Source organism: Thermobia domestica, chromosome 9 (genome assembly GCF_964235325.1).
Source record: "Thermobia domestica chromosome 9, izTheDome1.hap1.1, whole genome shotgun sequence".
NCBI classification, from domain to species: domain Eukaryota; kingdom Metazoa; phylum Arthropoda; class Insecta; order Zygentoma; family Lepismatidae; genus Thermobia; species Thermobia domestica.
In genome coordinates this window covers 99,329,589-99,353,119 of record NC_137462.1, presented here as the reverse complement: position 1 = coordinate 99,353,119, position 23,531 = coordinate 99,329,589, and the positions used below count along the sequence as shown (strand labels likewise).

The window sequence follows — 23,531 nt, the reverse complement described above, 5'->3', positions numbered from 1 at the left end:
CCTAACCGGCATAACCATGGGACGTAAAACTCAAAGATTTCATTGTTTTGTACGTTTGATGTCAAAGCAATGGTGTAGTTTCCGACTGAAGAATTAGATTTGCCAGATACTAGTTAGCAATCCTTAATCTAGAACTAATGGAAAAGAGACACTTTACATATTCTAATCTCTATTATAGTACTACCCTGAGATACAGAATCTGACAAGTTTTCACTTCAAATTAATACTATAAGCACATTTGCACTTGTGATAGTGTATTTTCAGTACGCATCTACGTTCATAACTAACGTTTGTATACGATTCAGAATAACAAAAATCTAATGTTTTTATATGTGAATAACTGAGACATAGCTAGCTAAATATTCTGCATGTACAAGGAAATAACCAACAGAATTCGTGCATGTATAATGTGATAATCCACATTATAAAGATTTTTCAATAACATTTAGTGAATCGTTTGAGATGATGCTGATGATTCCGCTTCCACCTCAGGAGCATAATCCGGATCGTCTGGATCACTGACAGCGCTAATATCGCTTAAAATGTCCATCATATCAGCAATTTCTTCCGATAGAACAGCATGCTGCTTGAAGTACAACGCCATATTCCACTACATATTGTCACCTTATACGTGTGTAAACCTCGAAAGAGTGGTTTTTCTTTCCCTACCATCTATATATGAAATTCAAAAATGTTTCACCTTGAACAGACGGAGAAGAGGCTTGTCGCCTTGTTCATTCATAGAACTAAAATTTTCGTGATTTGTGGTTTATCACCTTTTACACCTGAGGTGTATGTGTATATATATATATATATATATATATATATACACCTCAGGTGACAGAGGTCATATATATACAGAGGGGGAGAGATGTGTGCATGTTTTCCCCCCACCCCACCCTTGGAAGAAATCCAGCGGGCGCCCAGGACATCATGACATCTACTTCTATCACTCACATGGGAACTTTTTCTGGTGTCACACGAAATGTGGAATGAGACTATGATCAATCGATTTGTGTTAGTGAACAAGAAAATCCATAGACGGGAAATCCCTCGATCGCAACATTCTGTATTTATAGGGGGGAGGAGTAGGGGCGTTGTGGATAATGAGACGAAATATGGCGCGAGTTCGATGAAAATATGCGTAGAAGCGCAGTTCAACATATACTATAATGTACATTACACTCGACAATATTCTTTCGAGTGAGGACAGAGGCATAACACGTAACGACAGAAGAGAAGGGCGGGTAGCGTGGAGTATAGCGTAGGGGAAATGTTCCATAGAAGGTATGAACATATACGAGCCGGATGTGAGGGGAATAGCATAATAATATATCATGGGCATGGTCAAGTGCATGGGTGGAGAGTAGAAAGGCAAGGGGGCAACGGCCCCAACTTTCCTGAACTGATCTTTCAATGTATAGTGGTGTATTGGACTTCGCAGTTCATTCACACAGGGGCGTATATTGTTGTCTTACTTTTATGTCAACATCATCATCATCATAAACTTATGCAATAAAATGAAATTTTTGAGTTCTACGTCCCACGGCTAGGCTAAAGGAGACGGTGATGATGAGCAATGAATGAAATGGTGGAATGAAGAAAGTGGGAGGAAACGGGAGAACCCCGAAGAAACCCACGCACACGGTTTGTCCACCACAAAGTTCACTTGATGGGAGCAGGGTTTGAGCCACCGCGGACCCCTCATAAACATATGAAAATGAATGCCTACATGTATACAACAGTGTATACACATAAGACGTTACGAGGGGAGGGGGTCCGGACCCTACGGACAATCCCCTCCATAGCTCTCTTTCATATCTACTTCACGGTGTTGTCTACAAGCTGTCTATAGTTTGTGATTGATTACTTGACCCTGTATTATTACTGTAACATTTCCCTGACGTCTTGCTTCTCCGTTTTCCTCAATTATATGACCATTTTTACTTGCGCCGTTTCGTGTTACTTGCCACGGTGTTACTTGCCACTATTGGAATTTCGTGTTACTTGCCACGGTTACCTTATCGCATATTTATCTATCTATGACAGCGTGTCCGTTGCCACGCACCTGCATCTAGATATGACCTTGAGGGGGTGGAATTAATTTCCCTGTGTTGTTTTATCTTGGCTGGAAAGCTCATTATAGTTTCTTATAACAGCGAAACACACTTCCTTCCACAATTTCTTCTTTATATATATATTTCTTCTTTAATGAGGCGTTTCTCTATTCCCTCAATTAATTTTTCATAGTCTTTATCACTAATTAAAGACATGCTAGTCACAAATCAAAGAATGTATTTCCATTACGAACACTTCTTTTCACGCGCTACACACGGAACGAACTGTTACGTGAAAAAGCTTGTAGAAAACGTTTATTTCTTACCTTTCTATTTGGAGATATCTCGACAACTCTTCTGTTGCCGCCGCCTCAGTGAGCGGACTCCCATAAGATTCAATGCATTTTTAGATGTTGCGCAACTGTTCCGTCGCCGAGCTGTTGCCCTGCTGTCCCCTGCTTAGCAACACCTCGGCAACTTTTCTGTCGCCGTCGTCTCAGTGAGCGGACTCCCATATGACTCAATGCATTTAGCCCGAGCAACAAGATAGTTGCCCGACAAAATGTTGCCAGTGAACGGTAGGCCTAAGGCAACAGCATGACGACGAAACAGTTGGGCAACATCTAAAAATGCATTGAGTCTTATGGGAGTCCGCGCACTGCGGCGACGGCGACAAAAAAGTTGCCGAGGTACATCCAAGCAGAGAGATAAAAAAAAATAGATGTTTCGAATTACTGAAGAACTTCAATTGTTTGTGTAGATTTGCAAGAATATTCCTTTCATCAGAATCTTGTTTTGTTTCTTTTATTTCGTGCGAGTTTTATGAGTTTTGGGACACGCATAAATGTAACAAGGTTCCTATTTCTTAAATCAGAAATTTGCTTTGTTTCTTGTGTTTCAGGTGATTGCCTTGCTTTGAAAATTGCTTGGGAAACTACTCCTACTCCCTCAAGGTCAAATATAGATGCAGATGCGTGGCAACGGACACGCTGTCATAGACAGATAAGTATGCGATAAGATAACCGTGGCAAGTAACACGAAATTCCAATAGTGGCAAGTAACACGCAAACTACTTGCGCTTATCCGCCCCCTCCTCTGTCGTTATGTGCAACGCCCTTGCCCTCACTTGTCAAAGTATTGTTGAACATAATGTCACATTTTGCTTCTATGCATATTTTCACCGAACTCGCTCCATATTTTGTCTCATTATCTATAACGTGTTATGTTGCCAATGTCCCTACTCCCCACATAAGTGCGGAACGATTGTGATCGAGGATTTTTCCCGCCTATGGATTTTCTTGTTCACTAACACAAATCGATTCACCATAGTCTCGTTCCACATTTCGTGTGACACCAGAAAAAGTTCCCTAGTGAAAAGAAAACCTGTCCAGGGTCCTTACAGATCCGAAAATCAGAGAGAGTGGGAAAGTAAGGCAAAACGAAATGGTATTTAAAAAATAGGAAAAAATGATACTTAAACTGGAAATAAGGAAATTGGGGACTTTTGCTTACGAAATGAAGAATTTTGATTATTTGTTGAGTTAAGCCAATGATTTTTGATATACAGTTTACTTTGGTTAGTTTATGTGTTGCTTATCCACTGTTAACCAAGCCTTTATTTAGCTCGTACAGACATTCTTCATTAGTTTACCTTTATATTATTAAATGCCACGGGTCAAAGAAAATGGTTTAAAAAAAAGATAAAGAAATATTTTGTATAAACCCTGTCTATGGAGTCTTAGTTCAAAAGGCGACTTTGAACAAGAATCTAAGTACATAAGCCTTTGGTGGAATCTTTTAACATTATTAAGTGAGCCAAAAGTAGCCTTACAGGTGTTTCACGTTTTATATATATATATATTTTCTAAACAGTAATTCCAAGCCAATGTTTTATATCCTTTATTTACATATAAACTAATTATTTGCTGAGCAAAACTATATATTTTCGTTAAAATTCAACACGTGTTACAGTTTCGCCAACTAACTCTTTGCTTCATCAGACACTATGTGATACAGGATAACTGTACAACAGGATAACAATGGTTGTATGTATATACGATTGTACAGTTATCCTGGATCACATAGTGTCTGATGAAGCCAAAGAGTTAGTTGGCGAAACTGTAACACGTGTTGAATTTTAACGAAAATATATAGTTTTGCTCAGCAAATAATTAGTTTATAAAGCAAAGCTTCTACTTATGGGAAATATCACCTTTATTTACGTTTTAGAAATGTTATTAAGCTATTTGGAAGATGACTCCGATCACTGATTGCAGTTTTGCTAACTGATGCGTGAACAAATCGGTTTGGAGCCAGACTTTCTGGATGAGATTGTCTGCTTAGATAAGACTTATTTCAAATTTTCACGTGAACAGTCATAACTGCTTGTACTAGCCCGATGACAATCCTCATGTTACCATCATTTCTCAGCTGAACAAGCCTGGTATCACAGAGTGGAGTATATTGTTCAGTGGAAGTTTTGTCAAGCCAGTTTTCTTTCATGGTACTGTGGAGAGGCGAATTACCCAGAAATGCTTCATGACTGATAATGCCACAATTCAGAACCAGAACTAACTTCTTGAACTGTTCTTTCTAATGGAGAAAGGTAAAGCCATTAATGTTTATAATTTCGTTGATTCAATGAACAAATTTTCAGCACATACGTCAGGGATAATTAAGAGTAGGAAACACGCATAAAATGACCTACATTGGTATACAATAATTGTTTAATTCTTTACATAAAATGGTAATATGGGATTTATAACAAAATACTTTGGATTGAGTAATAATTACCTGTACCTTGGGCAGAAAGTGCTCATACATGTGCACTATACTTAGTAGAATGTTAATATCATATTAACAGAAGAAGAATGTTTTTAAGATATGTAAAGTATTATTATGGGATAGTTGTTGCTATGTACATGTTTATGGATACCTAGTCAGCAAGTTTGTGTGCTTGACAGTTTTAAGGAAAAGATATTATAAAGTATATCAACTAATAAACCATTTTTAGCACCGTTCATAGACGTTATCATTCTTATTAAAAAGGTGAGATTAATAGTATATAATTATTGAAGCTAATTTTTACATGCTAAAGGAATACTACCACTCGAAATTTGTATATCTTACTTAACCGAACCAGGTTAACGACTATCCAGTGATAAGTCGTTGTAAAAATTTTGGTTTACCTCACCCGGGATATACTGTAAATTCTCATCCCGAAGCATAGTAGGAGCGAATTTACTTTTTTAGTTAATGAATACAAATTTGACCGTATTGAGAAGTGGTAGAATAATTGTAAGAAAAATGGTCAACGAAACAACGGAGCATGAATTAAATAATAGTGACAACGGTGAAACTAGTGTAACCCCAGGATTGACATCGGAAGACCGAATCTTGTTAGCTTTACAGCGACAATTGATTCAGATGTCTACCGAGATAAAGCAGACCATAGAACAGAACTCCGAAAAATCCAATAAGCAATACGAAGAATTAAAGCATACGATAGAACATAACTCTGAAGAATTAAGTAGACGAATAGAACAGAAGTCTGATGAATCTAACAAGCAATATGAAGAATTAAGTAGACGAATGGAACAGAAGTTCGACGAATCTAACAGGCAATATGAAGAATTAAGTAGACGGATAGAACAGAAGTCAGATGAAACGAGACAGACAATTGTCCAGGTGGTGAATGACATATCCTCACAGTTCGAGGAAAGGTTAAAAAGAATATCCGAAGATTGTCAGGAGAAGCACAATCACCAAAACCAAGAAATCAGTGCTGTAAAAAAAGATTTAGAAGTAATAGAATCTTCCGTTCAACAGCAAAAGATCCAGGTCTTCAACAATTCTAACAATATACGTGTAAATACGCAATTGTTAGCTACTATACAGGAAGAGATTAGAACGCTACAGGTTAAGGACAACACATACCGTAATAACTTGGGTAGTGATCGCTTGGAGTTTCCCCACTCACCAGTGATGAACTCACCTTCGCCGGTGTCTGATGAGGATATTATATTGGAAGAAATACATCCGAAGAGTACAGATGGGCGAAACATAGATGGTGTAACAACACATCACGTAATGGATAGGAACTATCACTCAACAAGTACACGGAATGATAAAAGGAAGGTAAAGCTAAGTGTTAAGATGAGTGAAATACGAGCTATGAGCAAATTCAGTGGTAAGTGTAACGAGAATGCTACTTCTTTCTTAGAAAAATTCCAGGATGAGTGCAATATTATGTGTATAGATAGATCACAATATATGAAATTAATCCCTCATGTATTACTCCCACCTTGTTCATTATGGTTTAAAGCAGTACGTGATCACATCAGTACATATGATGAATTCAAAGCGGCACTGATCGCAAATTATGAAAATGACTTTTTGCTGGCAAATAGAGATGCCACTATTAGAAATCAACACTTCAATCCTCGATTGCATAAATCTGTTGTAGAGTTTGTTGTAAATACATACAACGAATTAAAGGTCGTTAATCCATTGCAATCGGAATCGAGAATAATAGCATCGATTCGAAATTTGCTTCCATTTAAGTTACAACAGATCTTATTTTCCACACAGTGTATGAGTTTCAACCATTTATTAATGCTTGTCCAATGCTATGAAACTCAATACCATGCCATGAATCAACAAACAGGAATGGGTAAAAATAAGAATAATTCAGATCATTTTGTGCCTGTTCGGAATTTAGATATCCGAAGTGTGAATAATACGAAACCTAACCTAAGCCGAGTATATTCTAGCAATCAAAACGCGCAAAATAGGCAAAGTTATGTAGGGAATCCGCCTAACCTAACTAATCATGGTAATCATGATGTCAGATCACCCAACAGCAGTAGATATAAAAACAATCGAAGTACTGAGCGAAATTACAGGAATACAACGAACTACGTGGATAGACGTAATTGGAGAACAAGAGATGGCATTTCATATCAAAATCAGAATCACGACGTAATACATGTACAAAATAGTACGGAACCTAATCATGATTGCGCAGTACAATGTACTTTATTAGAATCGTATGCAAGTACGAATGTAACCTGATTACCGTTAATGAAATTTGGTTAAACCCATATCAGCTATAGATTTTCATGAACATTTATTTTATTTTTATTCAATTTAATTCTCTTTAATTCTCATTAATCAATGATAATTCTCAAATGTTTTTAATATATGTAAGAATTATAATTTAATTCATAAATGATTAAAAGCAAAGATTATTTATATTAGATTGATTTGTGTTGAAAACTTAATTGTCAAAGATTATGTTAAGAATAAGATCCATTCTATAAAACTAATTATTCAACGACTATCTTGAATGAGATTCTTCTATGTTTTGATACCTTAGGAATCCAATGTTTATTTTAAAACATCTAACTTATTTATTATATAATGCGCCCTGACTATTTGTAACTCATGTTTGTCCCTTACGATTTTTGAATTCGCACCCTTCAACGATTAATTAAATGAGCGACGATATTTTTTAATAAGAAAATATAATAATAATATAGTGAATAATAATGAAATAAATATAATTATTGTAATAAAAGATAAGTATTGATGAAGTGTAAGATTTGTTAATATATATATGTGAAATGTAATGAAGAGATATACGAGGTGCGATCAAAATGTGATGGACATATGCAATGTAAGAACACTATTGTAAACGGACCAGTGGTTCTTGAAGATAAAAGCCAAGCTCACTCATGACTTTTATATTCAGTCCAATTGTCGGGCGACATTTTATATAACAAAATACTTTGGATTGAGTAATAATTACCTGTACCTTGGGCAGAAAGTGCTCATACATGTGCACTATACTTAGTAGAATATCATATTAACAGAAGAAGAATGTTTTTAAGATATGTAAAGTATTATTATGGGATAGTTGTTGCTATGTACATGTTTATGGATACCTAGTCAGCAAGTTTGTGTGCTTGACAGTTTTAAGGAAAAGATATTATAAAGTATATCAACTAATAAACCATTTTTAGCACCGTTCATAGACGTTATCATTCTTATTAAAAAGGTGAGATTAATAGTATATAATTATTGAAGCTAATTTTTACATGCTAAAGGAATACTACCACTCGAAATTTGTATATCTTACTTAGCCGAACCAGGTTAACGACTATCCACGATAAGTCGTTATAGATTATGTAAAGAATTATTTATTGCATATCAATTTAGAAATACAAACATTTCCGATGCAGAACACAGAAAAATCAGTATTTGCGTCAGCGTTCTTTCGCGACCAGAGAAGCAGGTTCTCAATACTTTTGTACAAACAGTTGTAATCTATTGGGAACCCTGACTCCAACTCATGGAATTGAAAATACTGCATACGTCTTCTCTCATGTAATTTTTGTGGGTTGCAAAATCCAGTAATTATATTCAATATTCTGTTTTCTTTGGTTTTTAATTCTCATTCTGTACTTCAACTACAGTTTATCTCACTTTGACAGATCAATGGACATAATACTTTGTATCATAAGATAATATACTTCAAAAGCGAAATAGAGGCTAACACAAGATGTAACTCACATTAATAACAATTTTAAACAATAAAACAAAATTCTTCAATACTAAAATACATATGACAACATTCTTCTCAATTGAACGAATTTTATTGCATATTTATATTTCAATCATAGAGCTTCATCTTTCTATGATGGCGCAAATAACAATTTTATAAAGAAATAATAATTTAGGCTACATATCACAGCAACATCTTGATTATTTATTGTTAAACTCTTATTAATCATTCTGTCAACAATTTTGTTAACTTCTCATCTTAAAATTTCGAACCACTAAAATCAGTAAACAATGTACAACAGCTTTACAATATGTCTTCAACATTTTTATGCATTTGCTTTGATATACACAAATATAGATTTTCAAAAATACATTTATGTAATATCTTTCTACAGAACTATTATCTTGTGTATTGTACGGCAGAAGAGGAACACATGTTGTGCATTATTCTTAAGATAACAGAAACTTTTGCTGTGCCTGAATCTGTATCCTTAAGGATTCTGAAGGCCCAACTGTTGTTGTGCGTGGCCACCAAGACATTATAAGAGGGCAGAATGGTACAGATTCAACCGCAGCTTTTGCTAAGGATTCTTACTTTATAATTGCTATGTGGACCATACTTATAGCGTATTAATTTTATTTAAAATAAATCTTCCAAAGAAGTTAAAAATGAGTGTTTTCTAACAAATTTCATTTTTGTATATTGAAAAATTGAGTTCTGCAGACGTTAATACTGCAACTAACATGAGTATTAATTTCAAACATAAAGATTTAGCAAAATATGAACATTGTAGGAAAGATTTCTGAAATAAAATTCTTTGTCGTTTGTGAAAAATAAATTTAAATTTGCCAGCATTTAATATAGTAGCTTCATTTCTTAGTAAGAACTAAAAAGAACTCTTGCTCTGTTGGTAAATAAATAGACGAGTAGTGGAATTTAAATTAAGATGAGCATTATAAAAACAAACCTGTTCCTGTATCAATCTATTTGTTCGTGGCACATGTTTGATTGTACTAATTTTTATAAGCATTAACACAGTTCATTATTACGTGACATTAAACATTCCAATGCTTAAATATTACTGCAATTGAGGAATATATAAAAATATTAAGTACAATTTCTTAGTAATTGTCACGTGGCAAACATTCTATATAAATGGTAAAATTGCTGGTGTTGAAACTATATCTGTATGGTAGGAAAGGTATTAGAGTTATAACAGAAAAAAGTAGAAATTCTCAATTTTGGATCCTAGACAACTTTCTCAGCTTTGCATGGCTAGAATATCACAGTATATGGAATATAAATAATAATAATTTGTGATAATTATAACAATCATAAAACTTACATAAATTGTTTGTTCTAGTGCTGAATAAATTTTACAAGTAACAGAAACTTGAGATTAAAAAATATTACATTTTTTTTCTCTCTATATATAAAGTAGATTTAAAGAATATAAACAAGCAACACCATTTTATCATAGTAATCGTATTCTTTGTTCTAATGTAATCAATAACTTAATTAAAAAATCATTGAAACAAGTATTCCTCGTTTTAATCAACGCATCTAATTGTAGTATCATCAACTATCATGGGAGTATCATAAAAAAAGGACATATTTTTCAAACTGTATTAATAAAAATATTAATTAATAAGGCATATAGCGTAATTGACTTGCCATTTCTTAAACATTTCTCACCATGTTTCAGGATAATATAACTGGTTAATTGCATAGACGGTTCTTCTTCTTCTTGCATTTTATATACAAACAAAATCAAGTATGTTTTTGTTACTTAAGTACCATGTTCTGAGGACAGAGTATTCTAATTTATAACACCTCGAAATCATAATTGGCTGGCAGCAAAATAAAGTAAGAAAGAAGCAACGAATTGGTGCACAGATGTCTTCAAGCTTCGCCATATTGGGCAGAGTAAATACATGGTTCTTCTAAAAACATCATCTTTTTAAACTGGAAAAAAAGAAATTAATATGAAATATCAATATAATATTCTTTTAAATTTTACGTTTATTAAATTATTTTTAACGATACTCTATAATATTATTAGCGTTTAACTTTTAAAAAAAAGTGTTCAAAAGATGAAACATACGCCACTCGATAGATCTTTCTGAACTGAACAAGGTGATATGCATGCATATTTTCGAAATACACTCAGCCCTAGCCAGAAGGCATTAGGTTTGGCAACATCGCACGGAAACGAATGCTGAATTGCATTCTAATCCGTTCCTATTATTATTATTATTACTATTATTATTATTATTATTATTATTATTATTATTATTATTATTATTATTTGTTTTATTATTATTATTATTACCGGTACTACTTCTGCTATGGTCTGTATAAGTACAAGGGCAAACTTATTTTAATGAAAGAAGTTTAATGAAAATTTTAAAAAATAATCGTTAAATCACTTTTTGAATATTATTTTAATCTTATTTTAACGAAAGAAGTATTATAAAAATTTTTAAAAATAATAACAAAAACTTTCCTAACGCAAGACTTGAACCCACGCCAACAACGATATTCCTTACTAGTATGTTGCACTAGGCCACTCGGCTATAGGGCCGACAGCAGCTAGCGTTTACTTTGTGCTATATGTAGGTCATGACTCGTGATCGCGATATAAACGTCGTTCATTTTTCCTACATTGTTGCCAAGCGTAACCCCATTCACAATGCCTTATGGCTAGAGTTCAGTGTATTTCGAAAATATGCGATATGCATGAATGTAATAGCTCAGGCGTAGTTTACGAGAACCATGTCACTTATTGAGGTGAAGCATACTTAAATAACATTATTAAACTCTTCATTATAACAGTAGCAAGACAACAGTAAATAGTATGATTAATGAGATTTACTCTAAAAATTACACAGTCAGAAAAAATAAATAAATAAATAAAATAAAGTTCTGTGCAGCGAACCTCAGAGTATGAATTCGATATATTTTGTTAAAAATCCAAATTTCGAATCCCCAGGACGATTGACCGTGCCAATATTTTGAGCAATTTTGGATAGGGAGATACAGGACCACAGCCATACAAAAAAAAAGTGCAGTGGACCCCAAGGTATGTATGGATTCGATGTATTTTATTACAGAGAATCCAAATTTCGAATTTTTTGGGCGATTTTGAATAGGGAAGAGATACGTTTCTCGCCCATAAAACAAAATTGACGCGGTCAATCGTCCTAAGGTTTCGAAATTTGGATTCCATGTAACAAAATACATCGAATTCATACCCTGGGGTCCGGTGCACTGAACTTTTTTTTAATGGCTGTGTTACATGTATACTTCCTATTTAAAATTGCTCCAGTTTTTCACTCATTAAAAAATTGACACGGTCAATCGTCCTGGCCGGCCTTCAGGTTGGTTTAAAGGGATGAGTTTTGCCGATAGATGTCACTACAGTCTTCATATCTCGTGTATTTTTTTACCTTTCACGAAAATTTACAATTTCTCTTACAAATTTCAACCTAGAGACTTCAAACTTTTCCCTAATAGCATGTTGGTTTGCAGCAAGTCTTTCACTATATTTGATTTTAACTTCGTAGACTTTCCGTGAACTGTACACCTGCTGCAGACGTTATGAAAGAGTTACCCGCAAATGTCGTAAGTTGATTTTCACTTGCTAGATTTTACTTGACTCGGAGGCTTGCTGCAACTTTGTAGCAAGTGTGTCAGTTCTAGTTTTTACCAATAGGTGGCACAAAAGTCTAATCTTAGAAATCTTCCCGCCAGGCCGCCATTTGTAGTAGGTGCGAAGTGTGTAAAATATTAAAACAAGTGGATAATGAAGATAATTACGTAAGTATCCAGTATGTAGAAATAATATATATTTTAAACGTGTATTCTTTGACAAAGTGGTTGAGAAAAATATACTGTGTCATTGTTCGTATACAGTAAATGTTCGGTTTGTAAAAGGCATGCAATGCAATGCAAGTATATACCTGCAGAAGACTTACTACACTCACTTGCTGAAGACCTGCTATAGACTTGCAATGCAAGTATATACTTGCAGAAGACTTACTACAAAATTGCTGTTGATTTGCAGTGCAAGTGGTATCCTTGCAGACTTGAGTCAAACCTGCACTAACTTTCGGACGACTTGCTGTGCACTTGCAGTAGGCTTGATGTGCAAGTAAACCTCTCGCAGTAACTTGCTTTGCAAACTTACCATATACTTGCAATGCAGGCCTGCTGCAAGTTCGAAGAACGTCAACTAGGAAGTTTGCATTAAACTTGCATCAAACTTGCAGAGTTGCATCACAAGTCCGCTGCAATTTTGCCAGATTTGAATTGCAAATGTGCTGCAAGTTTGCTGCAAGTCATTTTTGCTATCTGGGTTAGAGAAGGAACTTCACAACTTATTGAAGGCAACAATCCGTGCCGATTTTTTATTTAGAATTTTCTTCATTGTTGAAACAGTATATTGTTAAAGATTTGGATATCCAATTTCAACAATAAAACCATTTCAACAATGAAGAAAATTTTAAAAAATCGGGACGGATTGTTGCCTTCGACAGGTAATGAAGTTCCTTCTTTAAAAGTTTGAAGTCTGTAGTTTGAAATTTGTAAGAGAAATCGTGAATTTTCGTGAAAGGTTAAAAATACACGAGAGATATACGAGGACTGTAGTAACATCTATCGGCAAAACTTGTTCCTTTAAACCAACCTTAAGCCGATTGGACCGATTGCTCCCAATCGGACGCCGCGCAAGTGCCGTCTAGTCTACTGTCTAGTCTAATCTACTCTCCAATGTCGTTTTAACAGCATAATAGCTCCAGAGTAAACAAGTATGTTGTGATCCCTATGACTAAATTTTGCTCCTAATATATGTAATTAACACATGCCATTCTGTTCGCGACTCCCCCAATGCTTGCGGGGCCCCCGGCCAAGTGGCTATGGTACCGTTAAGATGGCTCTGCTACTCTCAGTTGTCAAGTACACACAACAACATATTGCAATACAGGTACGTCGTACGTCTATGGATTCCACAAGAGAGGGTATGGTCTCTCCCGAATAAGTAAATAAATAATTTGTATTAAGTTTCCGGGCATAAGCAAATATTTTCTGAATTTAATGCTGCAGTAGTTTCTTTCTTTATTTACGATTACAACTTCAGTTGTAAAAATAAATATTATGTCCAGCGAGTTTCTGCACACCAGTTACACTCCCTCAAATTTCCTTACACCCACCCCTGGGAGTAAAAATATTGTTTTCTTTGAGTTTCTGTAAAAATGTACATCATTATTTTGGGTGTACACCCTCTTTTATTTTGAACACCCTATTAAGTAAAAGTTCCTGTCGTTCTTACTGATTATGCCATATGATACTACCATGAATACCGAAATGGTATCAAATAAATCATAATCAGAGCGACTTTGCATATTCTTTCTTATTATAGCTATATTAAAAATACAAAACCAGAGGAAAAACTGCCCTCTCCTGCGAAAAATCCCGTGGATGTATTCTTTTTTTTAAAAAAAAAAATCAAGTCAGGGAAACCAAATGTATGCCAGTACGTACTGAATAGGTAGCTGCTTATGAAGGTTTCTCTTCTAACTCGAATATTCCAAGAGCTCTTTCGTGGCTAAGCGGTTAGCGTAGTGCCTTTGGCGTGGATGACCCGGGTTCCGTTCCCGGCAGAGCTCATGTAATTCGGATTCCACGTTACTCAGTAGTTCCTGTCTCATATTGCTTGGCTGCTGAAAGGGACGTTAGCTTAAACTTAAAATCGACTCAACTCAACTAGAATAATCCAATGGAAAATGTCATCCATCTTCCATCAGTTCCTTAATGTTTGTGATCGTCCCATCACCATTTCATGTCGTCTGTAGTTGGTAATGATTTCAAGGTATCTTTCATAAGCGTATCTACCTACGATGTTCTCACTAGCGTATATTAGGTTTTCCTTTCAAAAAGATACAGCTGCCGAAACAGCTAAAGATACCGAATCAGCATTTCGGTTGACATATTCGAAATATTAATTATTATTATTATAAAAATATTGCCCGAGTAGAGACAGAACCCAGTACCGTTACAGAAATGGCGCCCGAACAGGGACATACAAGGATCGAACCTGATCACGTTACAGAAATGGCTACCCAAACAGGAACAAACCAGAACCCAAAACCATTCGCGTTACAAACGTTAACAGTGATCAGTGGAGTATTTAAGGGAGGGCTTCCGGGCTTGCTCCTATATATTGTCAATATCTTGAAAAAACGCAAACAAAATTTGACGGTGAATGGGGTCTTAGTCACACACTTGTCGGAATAACGTTGCTTGATTGAGTGCCAGTGATACTTTAAATTTCTTTGTTTTACTCTGTTAGCACTACTTCCTCGCGTCATCCCTTTACTCACTGCAAATAGTGAGTCAGGCCTTGTGTTGTACCTCGCTGTCAATCAAATTCTAGCAGTTTATTGCATATATGTAATGTCTCCTGAGTAAAGTTAATAATTTATGTAAGAAAATATGAATGTATACCACGTCATGACAATAATAACATAGTTTCTTTTTATATCAAATTTTATTGGTAATTCCTGGAAGAATAACTCACTGTAACAAAATAGTTGATCATACAGCATAAAGTAACGTTTTCTTTCGTTACTCTTTCCGGCCGCTGTGCAATTTGTAAAGTTTAAGTTATAATTGTGCTATTAGTTTAAGTGCACATCTTGATAGATATGGACGATATAATGTTAGCGTGTAACAGTTGTTTCTGTTCTAAATAAAAACTTGAATGAAGTTTATCAACCTCTCTTCTTTGTACACATACGAAAATTCTTAAAAGTGATAAATGCAGAATGGCAGTATATAATGTAAACTACAATAACTTGATCAGAGTTAGCAACCTTGCTTACAATGTTAAGGCTTACGAAACAAGTCTATACGTAATAAATAGTGTGTGACCAGGATGTGGAAAAGTGGGATAGGAGAGAGGATAAAACGGTGCTGTGTTGAGGAGTGTGGTATTTAGAAGTGTCAATTTTAAAGGAAATGACCAGTTACGTTTTCCTTGGTACCTAGCAAACAAATAATATGAACAAAGCAAATAATTTTGTATTCATAAAGTTTCAATGTATGTGTAAAATAATTAAAAATCAGTAACCGGATGTTCTTTCCTATGTATAAATATATCATGTAAATTCTCAGAAATTACTAACACTTCTAAAATATGAAGTATTTTATCAACATACCGTACACCCGGTGGAAGTGTTACAACTCAAGAAATGTAAATTTTGAGTTTCATCGCTCAAAAGAGAATAGAGAGAGAAAAGCGAGCTCTACCTAGTGGTATTTTCGCATAAACGTAAAACTCTTAGATGGAGGGAGCGCTTTTGATATAGTCGTGTTCCACAAATGTGTAATTTTGATTTGTAACCGTCTTCCACCGGGTGTGCGATATAATAATAGTTAGTATGTTAGTATTACTAAGAAACTAATATAGCAAATAGCTCAGGTACTTAGTTACCACTAATCCCTTACAAGAAAATCTTGGTTTACCTGTACTTGATCTTATTACGAAAAAGCAAGACAATATTCTGTAAATAATAATAATTTTAACGTTCAACGTTCGTTAAAGATCGAATTTTTGCTCTAACGATGACTTTTTACGTAGTTTTAATGTACATGAAATACTTCTCAATATAATATAATCCAAACTATTGCAGATTTTATTTATTTATTGTTTAATGGACTATCTTATAATTTATACCAGTAAGTTAAAGGTGTTCTAGTGCACACACAGCACTTCAGTACGATAGATCTAATTCACCTCAAACCCGAACCGCAAAGCATATCAGTTATTTTATTGTGTTCCTCAGTCCTAGATGACTCCCTTATCCTGTATTTTGCTGCAAAATGATGGTAAACGACAGTGATAACTTTTATTTTCATTAGTTAAATCAGGCAATAAGCTTTTTTCTTTTATATATATATATATATATATATATATATATATATATATATATATATATATATATATATATATATATATATATAGGGTGTTTCAAAACAACACCGACAACATTTGGGAGGTGATTCCTGACACCAAGATAAGACAAAAAGTATAGACCAACCTGGATGCACAAATGCTTCCTTTCGGAGTTATAGGCTGCCGAAAACATGAAAAAATGAACTTTAGAAGTCCATAGCTCCAATACTATAGGATCTACCGTAGTCGGGTCAAGACTGCACTTAGAAACTATGTGCGCTATCCAAAACTATGTTTCAGAATCCTAAGGTACTCACGCAACAATTTTTATAGAGGCAGTTTGACTACGGGCATATAATTTGAAGTACTCACTAAGTATCTGTATAAAAGTTGTTACGAAAGTATCGCAGGATTTCGAAACATGGATATTTGAATAGGCAGGTTGGTCTATACTTTTTATTTTATCTTGGTGTCAGAAATCACCTCCTACATGTTGTTGGTGTTGGTGTTGTTTTTTCCTTATTAAAAAGAACAAACTGTAAATAGTGGGAGCACCTCTATGTATTACGTTAATTTGTTAAGTAATAGTATTAATCAATCCTAGTTAAATACCAAATACTCTTACCGTTGTTGCTGTAATAATAATCTTGGAAAAGATGAATCTCAAAAGAAAATCCTTTGAAAATAAAGAGATAAATTAAAGATAACGTTATTAAATAAACTAAAATACCAACATAATAAAAGTTATAAAATTAACAAAATATATGTAGAAGAAGAATCAAAATTATATATAAAAAGTAGCGCATTCACTTGACAAAAGTAAAAAAATGAGAAAAATAAGGAATCAAGAGTTGTTAATGTAATTAACATGTTGCTGATAGATTAGTATTTGTCGGTAGAACGAATATTTCCATTATTCTAATCAGGAAATGTGCAGAAAAACTGAAGTGTGTAGGAGGACGTGGAAATAGGGTTAATATGAAAATTAATTATTGTGTAGAGAAGGAAACGCTCCGTAATGTAGCTACAGCTTTTAGTGTGAATGCGTCTCAGATAAGGGAAACATTAATATTGCGCATCTTATTTCGGGAAACACTGCAGTACCAAATTTATGTGAGAGAGTAATTGTAAAATGTTTTCTTTTCTTTGTTTTTTTCACCCTTGAGTATGTAGAGTTGCAAATTTTATTTGTATTTATATATTGGTCAACTTGTACGTACCAGTTGAGACGCTGTCTATCCTTGCAAATTAGCAGAAGATAGTTTTTGAATTTTCTGTTAATAAGAATCAGTATACATTTCTCGTTAAATCGTAGAAAAATGTCAAACTAATATGCTTGATGTATAATAAAAATGGTTTAACAAATTTGAAAAATAATTTTGTTTTTCAAAACTGGTAAAGAAAAGTTGTCTCTCTGTCAAACACCCTACAGAGAAGCATGTGCCAGTGCACATGGCTTTGTAGTGTTCCCACTCACTGAAACAAACTGGCAGAGATTCAGAAAGTTACTTGGAAAATGTTTCAGCAGTGATACCATACTTAGCGCAATTGTACTATTTTAAACACGGCATACACTTCACTCTTTCTTTTAGATGTTCATACATGTTTCAAGTTACATTATTAAAGGAATAACAAAATTTTAAATTAATAAATAGCTTTAATTCATATAAATCTTCCACTATTTAGGTTTGGCTTCCCGTTAACTGCAATACCGGAGTATGATAACACTGTGCGGAAGACTAAAGCGAGAGCGAGAGGTTTTATAGTCTGCCGTTTTTTTTTTAAACCGTTAGCAAAATTTGCGTGTGTGTTTATTATGTATTATACGGAAATCATACCATTAGATGAGTTCAACCCGATTTTATTGAACAACATGTCTAAACTGGTGGATAAAAATTAGTATTGAGTTGGAAAAATAGCCAGTTTTTAAAGTTTGCTTTTACAATGAGGGACGTGCAAATACTCCCGGTAAGAAATAGCATTTTCTACTTTAAGGGGTGTAGCAAGTTGAAAGATACAAAGGAAGTAAATTATTAATTTAATCCAAAAATATTCAACGTATTTACTGTATGTACCAGACTGGTTTAATCATTAAGAATTTGGTTGATACAAATTAAGTCTTCACACGTTATATACAATAGTGCATTCTTGGTAAAATAGCAATTTCAAACGAAATTTTGTTAGTCAGCAAGAACTTAACTTACGAACATCGAGGCTATATGAGCAATGGATGTACAGTTTAATATTGGTTCCGATCCAAAGGCACTCCCACACAGGGGAATTAAGCCAGGTAGTCCTGTACCAAAGACAAAACGCTAAGCACGTTTGTTGGAGAAAGTTCGCTCTGACGAAATTATTGCCTTTAATTCAAACCTATTATTGCTCGGACTATCTATGGCGTACGCTAATTCAAAGAAGACATCGACAGTTGCATCAAACGTAAGAAGCGCGTAAAATCATTTTATGAAATAAGAAGTTACAACTGTCAATTTTAATGGCTGTTAAAAAATCCATATTCGAAGTCGTTCTAAGAAAATTATGTTTCAAACTTCCAGAAATGTCAATTAATACAGAGCTTCTAGAATTTTGTTCGCCCTGACATTTACGTAAGAAAGTGAAAGCATCAAGCTCATACATAGATAGGTTCTGGATGTCAATGCGATATTTTACAAACTATGTGATAGTTAATTTTCATATAGTGAAATCGCGGTGACAGTTAACACGTGAATTTCAAGTTAGTTGTATGCCCACATTTTCGTAACATGAATACTGATAAAAGACTGTTAAATACAAATAATTCCAAATAAAATAAATAAGTAAAATAAACATGTTAGTCAGAAAACTGAAATATATTATTATAAACTGTAAATTGATGTTTTTGTAATAAAGATTTAAATAATTGTAAATTAAATTCTAACTCTAATAATTGAGGTTTACAAGGAGCAGAAAGCAGAATTTTAGTTGCGAAACTTAATGCCACTCTACTTATGCTTACTACATCAAAATTGCTTGTATGTATATTGTGTTAGGAATGTTTATGCTCTTGTGAACTACAGAGTGTACATCCTTATTTGATTAGAGCATTGAGAGAGGGGGGATGTACTAAATACTATAAAATTGGGCTTAAAGAACACACTAACAAGGTGAAATTGACTGAGAGTTAAAGCAAATAGTCGTAGCTTTTCGTCGACCACTTTCTCTGCTTTCCAAAACTTCGTTGTGACCAGGAGGCTAGTAAGCACACACATTTTTTGTGAGGATGATTCCAGGTTCGGTTCTTGATTAACCCTTTCCGGATCCTGGCTTTTTGGGCTATTTTTTAGACTTTCAGTCAAGCAGGTACTGTATCGTCACTATTTATCCTAGGATCATGTTTCATACCTCATTCTCTTCAGAATAGAGCTGGCTTTCAAATGGTACTACTTGCATGCTCATACCATATACCAGAAGCTGAAAAAAATGTCAAAGTGAAAATTTCGGAGGGAAAATTTTTTCTCGAACTTTGCCCCCCCCTAGAGCCACCCTGTGTGATCGTAGCCATCTAAAAAAAAATCTGAGAAATAGTACTTGATATACTGAATGTGTGTGCCAAATTTCAAGTTTCTATCTTGAATAGTAAGGGCGGGAGAATTTTTATCAAAAATTCCCACAATGCCCCAAATTACCATAAAACACTATGATCTCAGGGAAAAAATCCTGAGACATCCCTAATTACCCTAGGACTATAATCCGCCAATCATTCTCTTCAGAATAGAACTGTCTTTCAGGCGGTACCATTCACATGTCTCCATCATGTATCTAAGGCGGGAAATTCCTGAAAAAAGGGATTTTTGGGGGCTAAATTTCCTTTTTTTCAACTTTTAGCCCCTCTGGACCCCCCTGTTTTAACGCAGAAATCTAAAAAAAATGTTAAATACTACTCGGTGGACTGAATGTTTGTGCATAATTTCAATCTTCTAGGTGCAAAAATAAGCCCGCCAAAAAAAAAAATCAGAAAATTCCCCCATGTTACCCTATACAGAAGTATATTTTGAAAAAAATTCACTGAGACGTCCCTAATTACCCTAGAATAATAATTCGACCGTCATTCTCTTCAGAATGGAACTGCCTTTCAAACGGTATGACTCACGTGTCTTCATCATGTATGTAAGGCGGGAAAATGACGAAAAACGAGATTTGGGGGGGAAAAATCCCTTTTTTCAATTTTTCCCCCTCTGGACCCCCTGTTTTATTGCAGAGATCTGAAAAAACTGAGAAATACTACTAGATGGGCTGAATTTTTGTGCACAATTTCAATCTTCTAGGTGCAAAAGTAAGCCCGCCAAAAAAAATATATACCCACCATGTCCCATTTTTCCCTATATAGAAGTATATTTTTTCAAAAAAACCCTGAGACGTCCCTAATTACCCTAGAATAATAATTCGACCGTCATTCTCTTCAGAATGGAACTGCCTTTCAGACGGTATGACTCACGTGTCCCCATCATGTATGTAAGGCGGGAAAATGACGAAAAACGGGATTTTGGAGTAAAAAATCCTTTTTTTTTTTTTTACTCTTTGCCCCTCTGGTTCCTTCCTGTTTTAGCACTGACATCGGAACAAAAAATCTGGTAAATACTACTCGGAGGACTGAATGTTTGTGCAAAATTTCAATCTTCTACGTAGAAAAATAAGCCCGCCAAAAAATATTGAACATAGGCTTAGAAAATGAGAAAAAATTTTGACTTATGACGTTGTCACCTCCTATGTCTGGACGCAGGACGGTCTGAAACCATACGTAATGTCTTCTACAAGGCCTCTGGACTTGGAAAACAAACAAAAAAAAAAAAAAAAACGGACGAAAAAGCTCAAATAGAAGAGAAATAACGCAATGTACTATGAAAAACGCGTATGGTACAAAATTGTACCATAGGATTCCCAAGGGGTTAAGATACTTTGCCTCAAGTAGTAATTCGGATGCATCGTACTTTAAACAGTAAGTCCCGTCTCATATGACTTCAGTGCTAAAGAAAAGAAAAAGTACCAGTACATAGAATGGCTTTTAATATACTTACAGTTCAGAAGACCTTTTGCCTTCCCAAAGATAGAACTTTGTGTTTCTTTCGTGCCCTCTGCCACTTTCTCTGCGGTGCTCTTAACAGCCTGCTGGGCCGCTTCTCTCTTCTCGTCGACGAACTTATCAGCTTTCTCCACTGTTTCATTAACTGTCTTTTCTGCCTCGGACAGCTTTTCGTCGACCACTTTTTCTGCCTTCTCCATTTGTTCGTTAACTGCCTGCTCTGCTGCTAATTCAGCGTCAGCTGCGGCCATCAACGCCGCTTTCTCCGCCTCGTCCTTTGTTTCCAGGAGAGTGCTCTGAGCTTTCTTTGCCTGCTCTTCCAGAAGCTTCTGTCCTTTATCCTTGGTGTCTACCGCCAATTCCTCTGCTTCTTGTTTTTTACGGTCGAAAAGGGACTCTGCCTTCTGGGTGATCCCCTGGCCAAGACCCTTCAAAGCTGTTAAGATACAAAAATTTTAAATTAATATAATTGCCTGTTGTCATATATAACAAAACAAATTTAACAATAGTATCAGATACACAGTGTGTAGTGTGTATGTGTATGTATGTTTTAATAAATCCCAGAATTAATGGCAAAGTAATAAAAATCGTAGGATGTTTGAGAAACAACTTTAAATTCAAAAGTAGTATAATTAATAATTGAACAAGTATCTTAACACGCTTGTAATAATTAGAAACCGGATGTTTCGGCACAAAACGAATGGAAAATGGGCAGGCAAATAGCCACTTATAATTTAATAAAAAAGGCTCTAAAATCGAACTTGAACTAATAAATACTTAAATTAAGCTATGTATAATGTTAAAAGAATTAGAAACACATCCGACCGTTGTTTCTTGAGAACATCTTTTTCTAAAGTAAGAAGCATGAATTTTTTTCCATGTATATTTAATAAAGAAACTATTTACAGCATTTTTATCTTTTATATGGCGAGGCGAAACTATTTACAGCGAGGCTATACGAGACGTGGAACCACAATATGGCGGATCTAGAAGGTAAAAACTGGGGGGAACAGCCAGAACACCCCCCAAACCGAAAGTTTATTTTACACTTTGCTGAGAAGTGCCTAGTTTCGAAGATAAAGGTAAGTTTTTAGACAATTTTGTGATAATGACGCCAGATTTGCTACTCCTTGATCATCAACAAACAAACGCAGTCAATGTGTTAATTACATCGAAACAAGAGAAAATTTTATTTTGTACTTTACTGAGATAAATACATGCATTTTCCTTGTTTCAATGTAAGGAACACGTTGACTTGAGTTTGATTGTTGATACTCGCAGTATACCCAATCTGACGTCATTATCCCTAAATTGACTAAATCTACTGTATCTCTGAAACTAGACATTTTTCAGCAAAGTGCAAAATAAACTTTTCTCTTGTTTTGATATGAGGAACATGACTGTGAGGTATGCTGTTTTATATATATCCTACCCCCGAAAAGTTTCCGTACAAAGTAGGTTTATGTATACTTTACGTGTATTCGAGAAAAAGCAAAGATATATCAATGGAATTTATTTTTTATCTGGAACCTACAATATGTATTTGAGAGGAAAATACAGAAATTTAACAGAAATTGACCATTGTTTTGTCAAAAAAAAAATCTTTGATTCACCAAAGTAGCCTTCATGTGCTGTGATAACAGCTTTACAGATTTGGGCATTCGGCGTATTAGTTTCTGTAGTTTCGGGCTTGATTGCTGTCCAGGCTTTGCGAAAACAAACAAATAAGTGTTTCTCGCTAGAGGGACGCATCTTTCGAACTGCCCTATCAAGCTCATCCCACAGTAGCTCAATTGGATTACAATCCGGTGATTGTGGGGGCCACCATCTCCCTGTTGCTCTTTTGCTGACAAATACCCAGTAGCGTCATTTTAGATTTGGCTTGGGGAGGCAAGA

General features: G+C 34.9%; 1 protein-coding gene across 2 annotated transcripts in view; it reads right to left on the bottom strand.

Annotated features, from left to right (window-relative positions):
• Positions 1-8,486: 8,486 nt before the first annotated feature.
• The window catches only part of LOC145694881 (uncharacterized), a 48,344-nt gene continuing 33,299 nt past the window's right edge, over positions 8,487-23,531 (bottom strand). The window contains exons 2-4 of one of the 2 annotated variants that reach the window (XM_081771596.1): positions 21,631-22,071; positions 17,202-17,252; positions 8,487-10,587 (exon numbers count right to left, since the gene is read on the bottom strand). In XM_081771596.1, coding sequence (XP_081627722.1) covers positions 17,251-17,252; positions 21,631-22,071 — 443 coding nt within the window. In that variant the 3' untranslated portion in view covers positions 8,487-10,587; positions 17,202-17,250. The remainder of the gene's footprint in view (positions 10,588-17,201; positions 17,253-21,630; positions 22,072-23,531) is intronic. The other variant, XM_081771594.1, reaches the window with a different exon arrangement.